The sequence below is a fragment of the Haliaeetus leucocephalus genome, unplaced genomic scaffold, assembly GCF_000737465.1.
Source record: "Haliaeetus leucocephalus isolate CR32 unplaced genomic scaffold, Haliaeetus_leucocephalus-4.0 Scaffold840, whole genome shotgun sequence".
NCBI classification, from domain to species: domain Eukaryota; kingdom Metazoa; phylum Chordata; class Aves; order Accipitriformes; family Accipitridae; genus Haliaeetus; species Haliaeetus leucocephalus.
Window position 1 is genome coordinate 1,090,682 of NW_010973276.1, and position 17,085 is coordinate 1,107,766.

The following is a 17,085-nucleotide window of genomic DNA, read 5'->3' on the forward strand; positions in this document are numbered from 1 at the left end:
CAAGGTGCGCGGCGAGCGGTGCACGGTGCGGAGCGGGCGGTGCGCGGGGGATGCTCGGTGCGCGGAGCGCTGCGAGCCGCACGCCGTGCAGCGCACGGTGCGCGGAGGTCAGCGCTTGGTGCACGGCGGGCGGTGCACGGTACACGGTGCTCGGTGCAGGGTGCTCCACGTACCTTTTTCTCCCTCTTTCCTGCCATCCGGCACCCTCTTCCCGGCACCCCTTTGGGAGCCCAGCAGCAGGCCGTGCCCCCCATTACCCGCACATCGCCGGACGGGACAGTAGTGCAGAGGGCAGGCTCGGGCACGATGCCCGACAGGAGTCACCCACGGACCGGGGCTGTCCATCCGTCCCGGCACCCGGGGCTGAACCCCGGCGTGGGGTCTGCCCTCCTCCGCTGGGGCGAGCGGGGCCGCCTGGGCTGTGGTGGCCTGGGCAAGCGAGCGCTCAGTGAGAGGCTGCGCCCGGAGGGCTCGGTCAGCGTTAGCCTCAGCTTTTGGCATGAGAAGTTTTGGCAGCAGCTGAGGTCTGGGCAGCTGCAGCTTCTGCTGGGCGGCCGCAGGGTGCGGGTCCCTTGGCGGGGGGAGGATCGCAGACAGGCTCCCAAGCAGCTGCGTTGGTGCCCTGTAGCCCACCCAAAACACCAAAGCTCTCCCTGCTCTGCCCACCTGTCGCCGGGCCATTGCCCTGCGGTGCTGCGTGGTGGGGATGTGAGATCCACGCTGTTTCCGTAGCAAGCTCGAGTTCCTTGGGACTCATGGCCAGAGTCGTGGTCCCTGGCACTGCTGGCAGCGCATTCCCATTGCCCGCAGCATGAGCTGGGCCACAATCTTCCATGGGAAGGGTATGGTTTGCATTGTGCGGGCCTTTGTTCTGTCCTTCGCTGTGTTTGTTTGCATGCTCGGGCTCTGTCCAAAAAAACATCTCGCAGCTTGAAACCCCTTCACACGTCTTCCTCTGCGAGTCACAGCCTGGCCCCACCAGCTGCTTGTACTTAATGTATGGGCGGTGAGTCTCCCCTTTGCACAGCTGCGCTGCTCATTCATGCTCGGGGGTACCAAGCAAGGGTGAGTGGAGAGATTAAAATGATTTGTGCTAACAGGTTTCCAAATTTGACGTTGCTTTTCTGGGAACACTGCAGCGTGCTCGTAGGGAGCTTTTCAAGTGCCAACGCCGGTTCAAATGTTTCCTCCAAATGGGGTTTTGTAATAGCGTGCCTGACTGCAGCTCGTGCTTGGTGGCTGCCTGCATGTGGTACCCGGCGGGAACAGGCGTGCTGTGCTGCCTGCAGAGAGAGCCAAGGGTCTGCAGGGTGCTCACTCAGGGAAGGCAGCCCCTGAAATTGGGGGGTGATTTCCAACACTGACCTTTGTAACTGCCCCACGGTCTGTGCATGAACCCGCATAGGGGGGAAGTTTGAGGAAGGGGCTGGTGGATCTTGCTGGTGCACCGATGAACACCCTCCCAGCAGCTTGGTGTTTTGGTCCAGAGCGCTGAGCTTTCTCCATTCCTGAGAGTTGCTTCTGTGCCTGCGTGCGTGCTCGGCAGGCAGTGCAGCTCTCCGGGGGAGCAGCAGCTGGCTGCTGCCCGCAGCTCCGCATTTCCCAGAAGACCGGAGCGTCGCTGCTAGGATCTGGCCATGAGAGCCAGTTTCCATGCCTCCACATCTGATGGCCTGTCAGCTGAGACTGGGCAGCCACCACCATGCTCCAGGCACCCTGGGGCGAGCAACACCGTGTCCCGTGGTGGCGGCTCAGCCACGCATTGTGCTGCACAGGTCCTTCCTGGCATCACCCGGAGCCGGTGCTGCAGCTGGCGTTGGGGGGCATTGCTGCAGGGGGCTACAGGCAGAATTACGCTCTCCGCACTGGCACTGGCGAGATGTCGCAGGCTGGGGGCATGGAGGCGGGAGCTGCTGCAGGTCTCTCCGGGATGTGGTTCGCTGGTGAGCTCACCAGAAGGACGGGCAGGCTCGTGCCACTGCAGTTCTCTGCCTGTAGGTTTTAAAAACTGTATTAGTAATTTCTGTCGCTATTTTAAGAAGATACTTCCAAAGGCAGTTTACATTACAGATACGGTGAGCCTTCAGGGGATGTGCGGGATGGCAGAAGCACTACAAAATGCAGTGACTGTTGAGAACGTTTCTGGAGAGAGAAAACAAACGCCCAGCAGGTGGTTTTATTTGGCACCGTACAGATGTGTCTTCTGACGAATTTGTGATGCGTTTAGGAAGCCTCAGCAGAGCATGTTTCACTTTGGATTTCGCAGCCCTCCGAGTGCAGGCAGCGAGAGCGCAGGCCGATGGGAGAAGCTCGCCGTGTTGTCCTCTGCCTGCTTTGTTTCATACAATTTTGCAAGCCTTAGTCTGTGCAGTTCTCCTAAACCCCTGTCAGCCTCCAGTATTGCAGGGATTCTCCCCAAAGAAATCCTGTCTACTGGGCAACGACGGGGTTTTTTCCCCTTTTCATCCCCAGTCCATCCTTTTGTGCTGGCCTCGCAGTGCGGGTGCAGGCAGGAGCGTGGGCTGGCAACGCTGCCTGGGGCTGGCCCTGCCCAGTAAGAGCTGTGCAGTGTACGGCAGGCCTGTTGAGGAGCTGCCCCGAGCCCCCTTGCAGGGTCTGCAAGCCAGAACCGCTGACAGCAGCAGAGGGTTGTTCAATCTGCAGCGCTCAGAAGTTCAGCAAGCGGCTGGTTCCCATGGCGCGTTCCCAGGTGAGTGAGCTTAAACCAAGACCAGGGAATCCGCAAGTGGCTGCGGCGTCGAGGTGCTTCTCCATGTGGAAATGACCGTCAGCTCCAGAGCCGCTGCAATTGCGGCTCCTGTAGCGGGACAGGGAGAAGCAGCTGGGTTTTTTCCAGTGCTCCTGTTCCTGCTCTGTGCTGTGGGTGGATCCTGCGGCATGAGTGACCGGTTCTGGCAGTGGCTGTGCCCGGACAAGCTGTAACGGGGGTGGGAGAGCACCCGGCCCCCCTGCTCTCCCGGGCAGCTGTGCTCACAGCTGGCTGCAGGCCACCGCGGCCGGGTGACTTGCAGAGGAAGGACAGTATGCAGAGGCAGCCCTCGGTGGCCCAGCATTTGCAGATGTAAATGGCAGCAGAGGACCCACAGCTTACAGCTGGGCTTCTGATGACAGGAACCGAGCCGTGAAGCACTCGGATGTGCTGTTCAGGGTTGATTTGTCTTACGGGTCAGCCACGCCGCGCACGGAGCAGCACGGAAGGACCCGTTTCCTTTTCTTCCATCCACGGTTTCACAAGAAGAGCTTTTCCCGTGCCAGGGCTCGGTGGGAGGTTGTTGCATGTCCTCACTGGGGGCTGTGGAAGCACACGGGCTTTGCGCCGTATCGAGTGGGAGGCCACGTATTCACACATCGCTGAAGTCAGTGCTAGGCAGCGCTCTGAGCCCCTCTGAGCCAAAATTACTGGCTTTGTGAAAATGCCAAACGCTTGCCCTTGTGGCAGCTGACGTGTTGAGCCCAGCTGGGCTGCGGTGGAGGTCCTGGGGCTGGTGTGTGCTCAGGACCGCGTACCCGAAGGGCTGCACCTCACCGGGAGCTGCAGGAAAAAGGACAAGGACAAGGACAAGCAGAGGGGCGCGGGGAGATGCAGTACAGCCGCGTTTCTTCCTCACCTCGCTGCCCAAGGGGTTGTGTAGCGTGCCCCTCTGTCCACGTTACCCTCTCCTTAGTAAGTGTCTGCAGCTTTGGGGACGCCTGGTGTTGCTGCATGGGGAAATAAAATATTTTGATTTTGTTTCTTAAGCAAATTTGAGGTTTTGGGGTTTCTCTTGCAGAAACAACCTTTTATTTGCAAATCTTGATCTTTGTGCATGCAAGACTGGAGCTTGTTAAGACTTATGGTTTGGCACGTGGATTTGGAAAAATATTTTTTTGAAGATACCTAGTATTTTTTCTAGCAGTTCCTCTGACTTCTTTTTCTCCCTGTTGTGTGGTGGGCTCTGACCATCCACATTCATGTGGGGAATCTTTGTTCAGTTTTGGGAGGGAAGAGTCATGTTTGCACCGAGCGTGGTGAGTTAACGCAGAAGCTGCAAACTCCAGCTCCCCTTGCCCTCTCCAGTGGGGTTCCCAGGGACCTGCCCTGGGCCCGGGAGTGGGAATTAGACGGACCCCGGTCAGAGGAGCAGGAAGGTGTGGGGGAACAGCTCCGTGCTTCCCGAGAGCCTCCTTGTCCAGCTCTGTGGGGGGAGCGGGACAGCGGGGCCACTGGTCATGGTGCAAGGAGAGCAAGGGTAGGAGTGTGTCTCCCACTGTCACCCTCCATGCAGTGGTATCTGCGCTGGCTTTGCCTTTGTTCCCGAGGCAGCGACTGCAGAGTAATTAAGAAAAGGTAAAGCTCTGTGAATTGGAGCTGTGGGTTGATCGAAAGTCAGAAGCGTCCCTCCGAAGCGCAGAGCTCCTGTCCCGTTTCGGCACAAGCGCTTCCAAAGCAGAGACCGAGCTGATCTGGCGGGTGGCCCCATCCGTCGCTGCGGGGGGTCACAGACACCCCTCCTGCTCCAGCACCTGTCCCTTGCAGCCCACGGCACAGGCCGGCGGGTGGGTCTCCCTTCCCCACCTGTACCCCATCGCTCAGCTTGGTCCTTCCAGTGGCAGCTGTGCCTTCCAGCCCCGCTCCTTGAGCCAAGGGGGGACGTGGCAAGCCCTTTCCCTCCTGGCTTTGCTGGAGCTTTGCTGGGGTGCGGTGGGTATGGTGGCTCGTGCCAAGTCACTGGGGTGGGTGCCTCCGTCACCGCCTTCTGCCAGCAGCTTTCACTTCGGGTGTTTCATAATTAATAAGCCAGTTTGAGACAAAGGCTGTTGCCTTACAGAGAGGTTGGCAGAAGTGGATGCTGTGGTTTCCATCACTGGACGATAAAATGCCATTGCTGTGCTTGGAATGAGAGGCGGGCAGGGTGAAGATGCTGTAAATTGGTGGGATTTTTATTATTTCAGGAACATTGTAGCATTGAGCAGGATAATAAAATGTTTTTCTAATCATAACAGCCTCAAGGCAATAAACAAATAGTACATTTGTGCTGTGAAATGTCTGTTGATTCTTTGTTGATGTGATTTAGAGCCTGTTAAAGCGGGCTGGCGCACTGTGTGTGCATCCCTGGCCAGGCTCTCTGGGGATGGTGCGCTGGGGTGCTTGGCTGGGAATGCGCTGTGTGGCACAGGGCTTCCACCTCGCAGGCTTTTCTGAGTAAGAAAGCCGGTATTTGAAGCCGGTGCGTGCTGCCATAATCCTCAGGGCATCAGATTCTGCTAGCTTATTTTTCTAGGTACTCAGCAGTGAGAATAAATTCCCCCATGTCCTCCCTGGAGGAGGGCTTTGTGCTTTGGGACAGAAAAGGACTTTTGTGAAACCCCCTCGCCACTGCAGGTCCAAGCCAACAACCTCTGGGCTGCAGGAATGCGGTAGTTGTGGTGGTGCGGGGAGCGGGAGCTGCGCCGTGGTGGTGGGCTGTGCCGCCGGACCCTCGTGCCCAGCTGCTGGGACGACTTCAGCGTCTGAGCAGAGCTGCCAGAGCCACGGCGAGCGCCTTGTGCAGTGGAAGGCAGAGGGGATGTTCAGGAGCCAGCGTCGTTGCAGGGGCTCTGGCTGGCACATCACATTGAGAGTGCTGAACTGAAAGGAAACGGAGCAGGACCGATGAGCACGGCAGCGTTGGCGTGCCCTGCGGCTGTTCTGGAGGTGAGTTGAGCCGGTTGGGTGCTAAGATGCAAGCTTAAACACCCTCCTTCTGGTTTGGGTGCTAAGATGTGTGCTTAAACACTCATTCTTGCAGTCTTTTGACGATTTCTTCCAATTTTACTTGGGATGATGTCAGCGGTGCAAATGCAAACCATGGTGCTGTTTGTTCTTTTGGGGGGTTTTCAAAGGGACACATAACCCCGAAGTGGTCTAAAAATCCATGTATTTTTACTGCGATTGGCTTCTGAGTCCTGTAGATGCATCTGGGTTTGTGGCCTGCAGTGCATCTTTAGCTTGAATAAACAAAAACTGTTCTGCTGTCGATGTTGCTGTTCTCACCACTTGGTGGCCTGAAAGCAATTTTTTTTTTTTTTTTTTTTTTTTTTTTTTTGAGTGCTGTAGGTGCTATTCAACAGCTTAATTTCATGCACCTAAAAGTGGGCTCTTCTCTCACCTCCTGGAGCCTCAGGCCATTGCTCACTTCTAGCAGAGTTTGTACAAAGCTCCTGTTCCACTGCAAGTGGCTGCAGTATCGATTGGGGCGCACAGCAAACTGCAGTGTCCGTTGGACCCTGCTCCCGTCCCTGCGGGGATCGATTCTTGCCGTGCTGGGGGTGGACGAGCACAAGCCGTGGGTTGTGCAACGTGGCTGACGCTGCACTTGGGTGAACCTCAGCCGTCCCGTTGGCTGCCTCTGTGGGTATGCAGCAGGAAGCAGAGATCGGTGCTTGCTCCGGGCTTGCTGCTTTCCAGGGCTGCTCGTTGACCTCTTGGTGAACGTTTCAAAATTTGTTGACCGGCTTTTGCTCAGGCTGCTTTGAAACTGAGAAGGAGAAACACCCTGTGCGTCTGCGTGCCAGCAGCCCATCCCTTCCCGCTCCTCGCCCTCAACCCCTGCCAGCTCTTCCCAGCTTTCCTCTCCCGGGGCTCGTTTGACCCCTCTCCTGTTTGCTGCTGCCTCCTCAGGACGTGAGCATCTCTGTCCTGCAAAGGGAGAGATGCCTTGGAGTCATCAGCCGTTTTGAAACACACATTAGGAGTTGCCACCAGGAGTGACCAGGAGAAGCAGATCTGCCTTCAGCCGTGACGGCGCTTCTGGGTGCGTCCTTTGTCTGAGCTCAGGTTGGGACGGCAGCAGTCACCCTCAGGCAAGCTGTGTTTATTTTTGTGTTGCATGTGGCCTGTGAATTAACTGGAGGCTATCAATTAAGTAATTAAATTTTGCTGATTTGTAAAGATGCAAGCTAGATATATTAGGATATTTCTTGCTCACCACAGCTTCTGCTGCTCTTCCGCCACAAAGACGTCTGCAGTTCCTCATCCCTTTATTAAGCACCAACGATTTGAGCTAAAATTTTCCAGGCCACGCATAGGTCTTTTGGGGAAGTCACAGCTAATAGCAACTGTTTCTGGGAATGGGTTAAAGAAAAATGCATTTTTTGATCATGTGGAGCTTCTTGTAGAAACTGGTTTTGCTGTTTGTTTGTAACACTTCGTTGCTTTAAAAAAAGGACTGAGACCTTGCTTCATCGCCACAGATGGTGCACGGCTCCCTTGCTCCGGCGGCCCCGGCTGCACCGGCACCGCGGGGCTGCTCTCTGGCAGCGGTGGTGGTTTACCCGTTTCACAACAGCAGGTGAAGGAGGACGTGGAGGCTGCAGTCAGTTGGTGCTCGGTCGGCCACGGCGTCTGCCCGGCCGGTGGAGCAGCCACGCGTTGGCACGCTGTGCAGCGCCGGGAAGGAAGTCTGCAAGCGTGTGTGTGTCTGTGTGTGTGTCTGTGTGCACGGGCAAGAGCCGGAGCCGTTTCCGGAGCAGGGTGTCTCGGGCTGGGCTGTTAAACCGCCGCTGCTCCGTGCCCCAGATCATTTGTGGCACTGCAGAAGCGCACCCAGGGATGCAGCTGCTGCTCCGCGGACCTGCAGCCTTCTCTGGGCCTGAAATCCCGTGGTCAGTGGGGGCCAGGCCAGGGTCAAGCAGAAAGCCTTGCAGGGAAGGAGGGCGATGCATGCACTGCGGATAAGCTCTTGCAAAGTTCGTGCTGGGTGGAGTTTCCCTCTGTTTTCTAATTAGTGCTGAAGTGGAGGGGCCGCTTGACGTTCAGTGGCAGCTGGGTGGGAGAGGAGGAGACTCTTGGGTGTCTGGAATAACAATTACATTTCCGTACGTGAAATGTTCTCAGAAACACCCTCTGAGGCCAGGATGCTGTGGTGCATCAAGGGGGAGCTGACTGTGGGAAGGGCCCAGCTGCAGCAGCCCCACGACGAGCCTGTGGTCCTGCGCACACGCTGCGAGCCTCGGAGCGGACTGCCATCCTGCCGGGTCCTGGCCTCTTGGTATGCTCCGCTGCAGCACAGCCCCCCAGATGGCAGCTTTACTTGGAAAGCTGCAGCCCTGCTGGGACAGGTCATCCCTGCTCCCGCCCTCCCGTGTCTGGAGGAGGGTGTCCCGGAGGGACACGGCTGCTGTACCGCTGGCAGGACGTGGGCAGGACCCCTGCACAGGCACGCTGTCACCGGGATGCTCTGCGCTTGCAGGGCAGCTTCAGCCGAGGTGGTGCACGCGGCTGCTGGGCTCCCCGGGAGGGGTGCAGTCCTCGTGGGCGCAGGTGTTGCGTCCTTGTGGGAAACCTGGCATTTGGGCTGATGTGCGGGTTTTGGTTGCCTACCTGACTGGGTTGGTGAGGCTGGAGAGAGCTTTGTTCCTTGGGCTGGAGCTGGGGAGATCCCTGCAGCATGGGCAGCTCCTAATGCAGAGGTTGGCATCCCGTGACCCCACCTGGAGGCACGAGCATGACCTGCCAGACCTGGGGAGTCCTCTGGGCCCCATCTGCCTTTGCTGTTACTGGTTTGGGGACTCTGACCGTAGTCCTACTTTTGCCTGATTTCAGCATTTGTGCCAAAGCCTGCGGCAGGTGAGTCTGGAGCTGCTTCCTCTGGGACAGGCTGTTGTACTGGTTGCTTGTGTGTGACGGAAACTTGCCGCGTTTGGACTGTCGTCCCCTGGGTTTTAAACATCCCAGCTGCTCCTGCCCCTTCTCCCTTCCAGGAGGCTTCATTTCCTAAAAGAGTAGCCGCCTTCCCGCTTCCCTCGGCTTCTCCTTCTGGCTCAGCCCTGCCGATGCCACCACGGTGGAGCAGTGCCGGTGCCTCTGGGCAGGTGGCCGAGTTGCAGGCGTGCCACGTCTGGCTGCTGGTGCTGACCGTGAGCTGGGGGCACCAGCTCCACCGGGACCACCTTTCCCCTGGGCTTGGTGGGAGGCTGTGGGCAGGAGGGGTTCATGCAGCAGGGAAAGGTGCCGAGAAGGAGAGCGTCGCTCATCACCGCGCACGCGGATGTCTTCAATAAATAAACAAATTGACATTGTGGCTTTTCTTCCCCATTAGGTATTTTCGCGGCCACCTGTGTTTCAGCATGAAGCTTGACTAGCAGCAAAATGAACTTACCGGGGGAAGGTAAGCACATATGAATGGCATGTGCCAGAGTAGTTGATTCCCCTGTGATGGTGGGTGTGGGATGGTGAATATTTCATAGGTCTGTCCACACTGCCACTGATGCCCTGTTAATATTGTATTGCCTTTGCAAGCTGACAAGAAACGGTTTAAGCCTTGTTTATACTAATGTCTGATCAGCATGCAAAATAAGGAAGACTTTCTGCCTGTAGGAGCTCTTGTGTCCTTGTTTGTCACTGCTCTGCTGTCACTTCCCCACCAGCTCCCATCTTTCCCCACGCTCTCTGCTCTCAGTACCAGCCTTGCCCTGATGGCAATTGGGGACTGAGCCCCTGGCTGTGGGTCACAGTCTGTCCCTGTCCTGCAGTGTCCAAGCTGTACTCGGGGGCTTCAGCCCGGGGTCGGGTGCTGGCACTTTGATTTCTGCTCCCCGTCACCAGCTGCAGTGGTTTTCAGTCCCTGCTGTGATGTGCCAGAGAAGCCCCTGAGAGCTCCCTAATTCCTGCTGGAGTGGAGAGCTCTCAGAGCCAGCTTGGGCATCTGAAGGACTAGAAGGTCATCTCTGATCAGACAGCCGAGCTGCCTAATTATGCTATGATATTTTCCACCAGAATATCTGCTGTGGAGGAAATTATCCATCCTTCTTCTCTTGTAGGCTAATAAGCCCCATAAATTTGGGGAAATTCTTAGTGGAGGCTTGCAGAAAAGAGTTGAAAATAAGCCGGGATTGTTTGCGGTTGCTCAGCAGACCGCTGCCAAGCACGCTCACGGATCCTTGTTCAGCCCGCCTGGGTACACTGGGGTAATCCCACCAGAGAAGTTTGTTCTGCTTCAGCCCTCCCAGTGCCTGCGGCTCCCATGCAGGAGGCAGAGCGAGGCTGTTCTGCTGGCAGGAGCAATGCTGTGCTGCAGCGGTGGGGAGAGTCCGGAGCACAGCGGGAGGGAGAAGCTGTGCTCCCCGATGGCAGCCATCACCACCTGCCTCTCTGCCACTCCTGCTGCCCCACGGCGGGGCGAGAGCTTCCCCATGCTGGTGGCATTGGATGAGCAGCGGTGGGGGCTGCGTGTCCATCCTGGCCGGGCAGGCAGGATGGTCCCCAGGGACATGGCAGTTTGTCCCGCCGGGTGCTGCCGGAGCGGGGCTGATACCGCAGGCTCCCAGCCAGCCTCCCGCTTCGCACAGCACATTGAGCCAGTCCCTTTGTTCCCTCCCGGCAGCACTCAGAGCAGAGCTGGTGGAGCTGCTGGGAGCATCTCGGTGGGAAACGCTCACTGTAAGCCGTTTTTTGCAAAGAACAGAGCACTTCTGTGCTCACAAACTCCTTTTTAAACTGCAGATCTTTCCTGGTAATTAGCCTGCCTTGGTCTGCATAGCTGTAATTATTCCAGCTGGCCTTAAATCCTGGCTACCGTGCATTGAGATGGGTCTTGCGGCATTTGCAATTACTTTTAGGGTGAACATTTGAATATATTTACATGACTGAAGCAGATCAAGATAGCAGGAAGGAGCAGAGGAGCGCTTGTGTCTTTAATGGGTCTGACTCTGCACTTGGTGCTGCAAAAATGCCAGAGCTGTTTGTTGTTCCCTCTGATTTACATCTAAACAAATGGACCAGCATTTGACTTTTTGACTTTTATCTGGTATATGGGCATGCATTTGAAACTGTTTAACCTTGGTATGCTAACTAAGCAGTTGGCCAGGATGTTAACCATGGTGCTAAAAATAATTTTGGTGGTGATGTTACTTAGCTGCTGGGATGGGAAAACACATACCTGGGCAGGCAGAGAGGCACTGCCTCTGTGTCGTGGTAATCCGATGGCTTGAGCAGAATAAAAGCAGAGCGGGTGGATGGTGAGCAGCTCAGCGCTTCACCAGTCTGGATAGGTGGAGTGGGATGTCAGGGGCTGGAAGGGGAACAGAGCGAGTCCTCGAGTGTGGGGCCAGTTCTGCTGGCAGGTGGGGCAGGGAGGCTGCCTGGCTCCCTGCTGCCAAGGGGCTTTGCACAGGCCGCTGCTAAATTTGCTCTTTCATGGAGAGTTGAGAGGAGAAAACGTTTTTCTGAAGCAGTTCTTTGGATTGTCAGTAAAACAAAACACATGGACGTCCCGTTCCTTCCACTCCATTCAGCTCCCGCCCCAGCCACATAATCACAAAGAACTTGAAATCCCTGGGTGAGCCCAGGGGAGGATTGCAAAACCTGTACTTGCAAATGGAGCAGAAGGGGGGGAGGGCATGGGAAGCAGTGCCAGTGTTCGCAGGAGTCCCTCTAGGGCAGGCAGCAGAGCAGGAGACTTGGAGAAACTGCAGGCTTCCTGCTGGATATCCTACTGAGACGCAGAAAACCCAAAAAGCCTTATTGCCAGATGAAGTCTCCAAGGATTTTTAGGTAAGGTCAGTCTCCGGAGGAAGGGCATTTAATGCTGACTCTGTGTGATCCTGTTAGCCTTCATATGGTTTAATTTCTTAAAGCGTTTCATTGTAACGGGTAACTGCTTCTCCTGACTCAGACCCTTAAAATTTGCATGAGATGCTTTTGTTTTTCTCTTGTTTCAGCTTTTCCCCCTCCCCTGCGACAGCACATTGAAACTAAAGAAAATGTAGGAAGGAGACAGGTGGCTGAGAGAAGTGAGAAGATGGTGGTGTGCTCAGCTCAGTTTTGGAAGGAAGGAGAACTGCAGGGAGGGTTTGGGCTTCATCTAGGATGGAGCAGACTCTCTGTAAAGATTCTTTTGAGGACTGACTGGGTACGCATGGCCCGTTCTCTCCGAAAAGTTCCCGGAGCTTTGCTTCAGCTGTAAACCATTGTTTCTGGGTACATGAACAGTCCAGAAATGATCTCTTTGGGTGTGCTCCGAGACAGACTTTAATTACCTCATGGGTAGAAGGCACCTAGCCTGGAAGTTGCTGATAAGTGAGATTATGAAATCTTGGGATGGCGTCAGCATCCTGAAGGAGCCAGGCTGGACGCTGAGGTGCTGTCGGGCTGGATTGCGGCTCCTGCTCCTCTGACCGTGCTGTGTTTCTCTTGCAGATGCCTGTTGGGTTGAACACTTGCTAGCTGAAAGCTGAAGCGTGGTCACCAGCCTGTGCAGAGGAGAACAGGATGCGGGTCACCATGAGGAGGGTGTTGCTGGTGTTGGGCTCGGTGATCGCCCTGATGGTGACTCTGCACCTTGGCCAGCAAGTCCTGGAGTGCCAGCAGGTCCTGAGTGAAAGGAGACACAGGCTGATGAGACCCGAGAATGAGGAGCTGGTCATGGTGGACTCCAACCACGTCGAGTATCGTTACAGCAAGGAGATGCCCCTGATATTCATTGGTGGGGTCCCACGGAGCGGCACGACACTGATGAGGGCCATGCTCGATGCCCACCCTGAGGTGCGCTGCGGAGAGGAGACCCGCATCATCCCCCGTGTGCTGGCGATGCGGCAGGCCTGGTCCAAATCGGGGCGAGAGAAGATGCGTCTGGATGAAGCAGGGGTGACGGACCAAGTTTTGGATGCCGCTATGCAAGCCTTTATACTGGAAGTGATCGCCAAGCATGGCGAGCCAGCCAGGTATTTGTGTAACAAGGACCCCTTCACGCTGAAGTCCTCTGTCTACCTGTCCAGGCTGTTCCCCAATTCCAAATTCCTCCTGATGGTTCGAGATGGCCGGGCTTCAGTCCACTCCATGATCACACGGAAAGTGACGATCGCGGGCTTCGACCTGAACAGCTACCGAGACTGCCTGACCAAGTGGAACAAAGCCATCGAGGTGATGTACTCCCAGTGCTTGGAGATCGGGCAGTCCCGGTGCCTGCCCGTCTACTACGAGCAACTGGTGCTGCACCCTGAGCAGTCCATGCATGCCATCATGAAGTTCTTGGGCATCTCCTGGAGCGACATGGTGCTGCACCACGAGGAGCTGATAGGGAAGCCCGGTGGGGTGTCACTTTCCAAGTGAGTGTCTTGGCTTCTGCCTTGGCTTTTCGAAGAGCATTTTTGTTACCTGAAGCAGATCAAGGCTAAAACTGGGGGCAAAGACACGTCACTTGTGTTTATGCATGCTTTTCAGGGGCAGAAGTGGCAGCACATCCAGTTTTGCAGCCATAGGTTTTGTGCTTCTGAGTAAAGACAGCTTGAATACTAGCAATCTGTTGTACCCAACAGAGACGTTTGTCAGGCGAGGATTTTTAGGAGCAAGTGACCACTTTATTCATCTGTCTTGACACTGCAGAAATTATTTTGGTCTCTAATTTGAAAAGAACTGCTTCCTCTGAAATGTGAGCTCTTTAATGCCTCTCTTCAACACCTGTCCTCAAATACCTCCTTACCGTGATTAGTTTTGCTGCTAATGAATGGCTTTCAGTGGTGAGCAGCAATTCTTGCCAGGTTCGGTGCTGGTATTGCAGAATAAAAGAAATACCTGTTCCGTGGAGACACACCCCAGCACTCCTTCCTTGCTGGCTGTAGGTGTCTGGGTGCAAGGACGCTGCTTGCCTTCTCCCACCTTCTCCTCTTTTAATCCTCTTTATTTTCTAGATGGAGGCTTAAGCCTAACTTAGCAAAATTTAATCAGTGGTGTAAGGGAACCACACAAGCAGTTTTTATATAAATTGCTCGTGCCCGAGTGGTGAGGGCAGCTGTGGACATGCAGCTGCTCTGTTTCTCTGTTTCGGCCGTGGGTGTGTGGCCGGGCTCCGCTTCCCTCCGCCCTGAGACACTCTTCCATAGGAGGCTGTGTGGCATTGCCTGTGCCGTAGCCGTCGGTAACTGGGACGCTCTGATGAGGCTCAGGATCCGCAAAGATCCATCCCTCTTAGGACGCCGCATCACCTGTGCCGTGCGGAGCGTGGTTTCCTTTGGCTGGAGCCGAGCAGGCGGCTGCTCACCCTGGGCCAGCATCCCACTGAGCACAGGGTGCAGAGGCTGTACCTGAGAGGTCCTCACTCCTCGAGGGGCTTGGAGGGCAGGGAACGTGGCCGGTGGGGAGCATGTCCCAGTGCCCTTACCCCAGGCGAACCAGGAAGGCAGCTGTGGTGTAGGATAGGGAGATGTAGGCACCTTGGATGGCTGACGTGATGATTTCTCCAGGGCTTTCAGCACTATTTGCTCAGAGTAAATTTTTCTGAGATTGCTTAACAGATAAGTTTTTGGATTTTCAGTGGGATCGTGTGGTGTATCTGTGATACAGACCACACATCTTTCATTATTTTCCTGTAATAAGCAGAGGTGTCCTGCTAACACCCTGACCTGGTGCAGGACGGATCCCCCCCGTACACGGGGACCCAATCTCTGGGGCTGTGGAAATCCCTGCCAGGATCCACTCCCCCAGAGCAGGGCTGTGAGCGGGAAGGGTCTGCCCCAGGGCTGCCCCGCTCTGCCTCGAGCCAGCTCTGCCCCAGGCAGACCCAGCATTTGTGCGCTGAGCATTTGTTCTGCACACGTGTCTTGGGCATTGGAAGCGAAATGTTGAGATGGCAGTGAACACTAGCTGAAGGCTCTTCCGTCTGCGCCCAGTATATGTGTGAAATCCAACTTCAGTGTCTTGTTTTGTTTTTTTCTTTATTATTTTTCCCCAGGATAGAAAGATCAACAGACCAGGTTATCAAGCCGGTGAACATGGAGGCATTATCTAAATGGATCGGGCACATCCCAGGGGATGTGCTGCAGGACATGGCCCACATCGCACCGATGCTTGCCAGGCTCGGCTATGACCCCTATGCCAACCCACCCAACTACGGCCACCCCGACCCCTTAGTTGTCAACAACACGCACAGAGTGAGTGTGGCTGCCGTCTGCCTGTGGCGCTGCCACGGGGGGGGAGTGCTGACGTGGGGCTGTGGGTTTCTGCTCTTCTGGAGCAGAAGAGGCTGCTGAACCAAATCTGGAAAGAGCAGGGGAGAAACAAATGCTCTCTTCCTTTTGGGAGGCTGGGAATGACAGACATGCGGTTACACCGAGATGATTTCAAAACAGATGCGTGCGGTAGATTGAGTCTGGCGTGGCTCAAACTGATGATGTTCCCTATGATTTCGTGGTGGTGTTTGTTTCTTCTGTTGTGGCAGATACTGACCTCTCCCTCCCTGATCTAGCTGCGCTTTCGAACCCAGGCGTGGGAGTCGTGTGCTGATCTTATCTAGGTGCGCAGCTGTACGCACTAGACATGCCGGTCTGGGGGACGCGCAGACTGTGCTGTGTCAGTGGGGAGCTCGCCAGCCACTCCTGCGGTCCCGTGGGGAATGCGAGTGGAGGCTCGTAATGCATTTGGGCAAAACCAGAAGATTTTTTTTTTTAGAATATTGACTCATGTCCCTGGAGCAGAACTGGAAGGAAGAAGCTGCAGAGCCACAGACAGCAGTTATTAAACAGAGGGAGTTTCTTATGTTTTGGGGTGGATTGGTTCCTCCCCGGCCTGAGGCTGGACTCTGCAGCCCCCTCCAGTTTTGCATGTGCTCCCTGTGACGGTGCCCTGGGACGGGGTGTCCTTTGTCATACTGGTGGGAGCAGGGGAATGCCTGCAGGTGGGACCAGTCCCCGTGGTACTATGTGCAGATTGTGGGCTGGCAGGCAAGTAGCAGCACTGACCTGGAAGGTCAGAATTGCTTCCCTTGAGCTGGTCCGTGCTCCGAGTGCTCTGGTGTTCTAGGACACAGGGGATTTGGGTGAACATCTGCCCTGGGCAGGGTTAGGGACTCTTTGGGTCTCTGACATGGACCTTTCTGTACTTCTTGGGATGAATTTGGAGAACTGGCATGATGGTAAAGACCGAAATACTCTCCCCTCCCAGGCTAAGGGAGGACCAGAGAACTGCTTGTGTTGGTTCCTGCAGGATGCTGCTCCCTGTCTTTCCTTACAGTCAAGGAGGAGGAAACCTCCTGCTTTTGCCCCAGTATAGCACCATGAGGTAGAACAAACGCCCATCAGGGAATTTCAGCTGGTTCAGGTATACTGGGACATAGGATGCAGTTAATGAGGTGGACTTGCTGATGTTCATAGAGCCACTACCCCAGAAGGGTCACTCCAATTTTCTCTTTTCCGTAGGTTTTAAAGGGGGATTATAAAACGCCAGCCAATTTGAAAGGTCATCTGCAGGTAAGAGTCTGCTGTCCCTTTGAGGGCTTTGCCCTGTTCCGTTAATCCTGGGTGCCTGGTCCCTTGCTCCCTCTTATGGGCATTTGCAGGCTGGGCAGCCAAGGGTGGGAAATAATCCATGGGGATGATGTGCCTGTCCTTCTTGCTGTGCACCGCTCCCACCCTCCACACTTTCGTTGTTGATGTCCTGTGTATTCTGTGCTCCTCAGGACCCTGCTCATTCATCTCTGCCACCTCCTTCCTGGTCTGCTCGTGTGTATGGTTTTGTGCTGTAGAGTTCAGTGGAGCTCACTCATCAGAAACTTGTGCTCTTCATTCTCTTACTTTAAGACACTTTCTACCTTGCTCTCTGTTCCAAAACTCATAAAGTTTTCATTACCATGGGTCTTGCCTGCCTTAGGGAAAGGTGGCTTGTCTGACACACAGGTTACAGCTAGGTCTTCTAGTTCTTGTGTGATTGTGTTCAGGTGTCAAAAATACACTATGGGGCTCCCTCCCTAAAGAGCAGTGCTTGAAAACAATTAATAACCATCTTTTGTAATGCAGAGCAGGCCAACAGCCACTGCACATTGTCATGGTTTAACCCCAGCCAGCAACTAAGCACCACGCAGCCGCTCACTCACTCCCCCCCACCTGGTGGGATGGGGGAGAGAATCGGGGGAAAAAAAGTAACTCATGGGTTGAGAAAAGAACAGTTTAATAGACCGGAAAGGAAGAAACTAATAATGATAATAGTAACAATATTAAAATGACAACAATAATAATAAAAGGAATGACATATACAAGTGATGCACAATGCAATTGCTCACCACTCACCAACCAATGCCCAGTTAGTTCCCCAGTGGCGATCTCCCCGCCCGCCGC

At 55.1% G+C, this 17,085-nt stretch overlaps 1 protein-coding gene across 1 annotated transcript in view; it reads left to right on the plus strand.

Moving 5' to 3' along the window:
- Positions 1-9,079: 9,079 nt before the first annotated feature.
- Positions 9,080-17,085, plus strand: part of TPST2 (tyrosylprotein sulfotransferase 2) — an 8,909-nt gene continuing 903 nt past the window's right edge. Inside the window, exons 1-4 of the mRNA XM_010582044.1 lie at positions 9,080-9,149; positions 12,179-13,086; positions 14,709-14,907; positions 16,171-16,221. Coding sequence (XP_010580346.1) covers positions 12,251-13,086; positions 14,709-14,907; positions 16,171-16,221 — 1,086 coding nt within the window. The 5' untranslated portion in view covers positions 9,080-9,149; positions 12,179-12,250. The remainder of the gene's footprint in view (positions 9,150-12,178; positions 13,087-14,708; positions 14,908-16,170; positions 16,222-17,085) is intronic.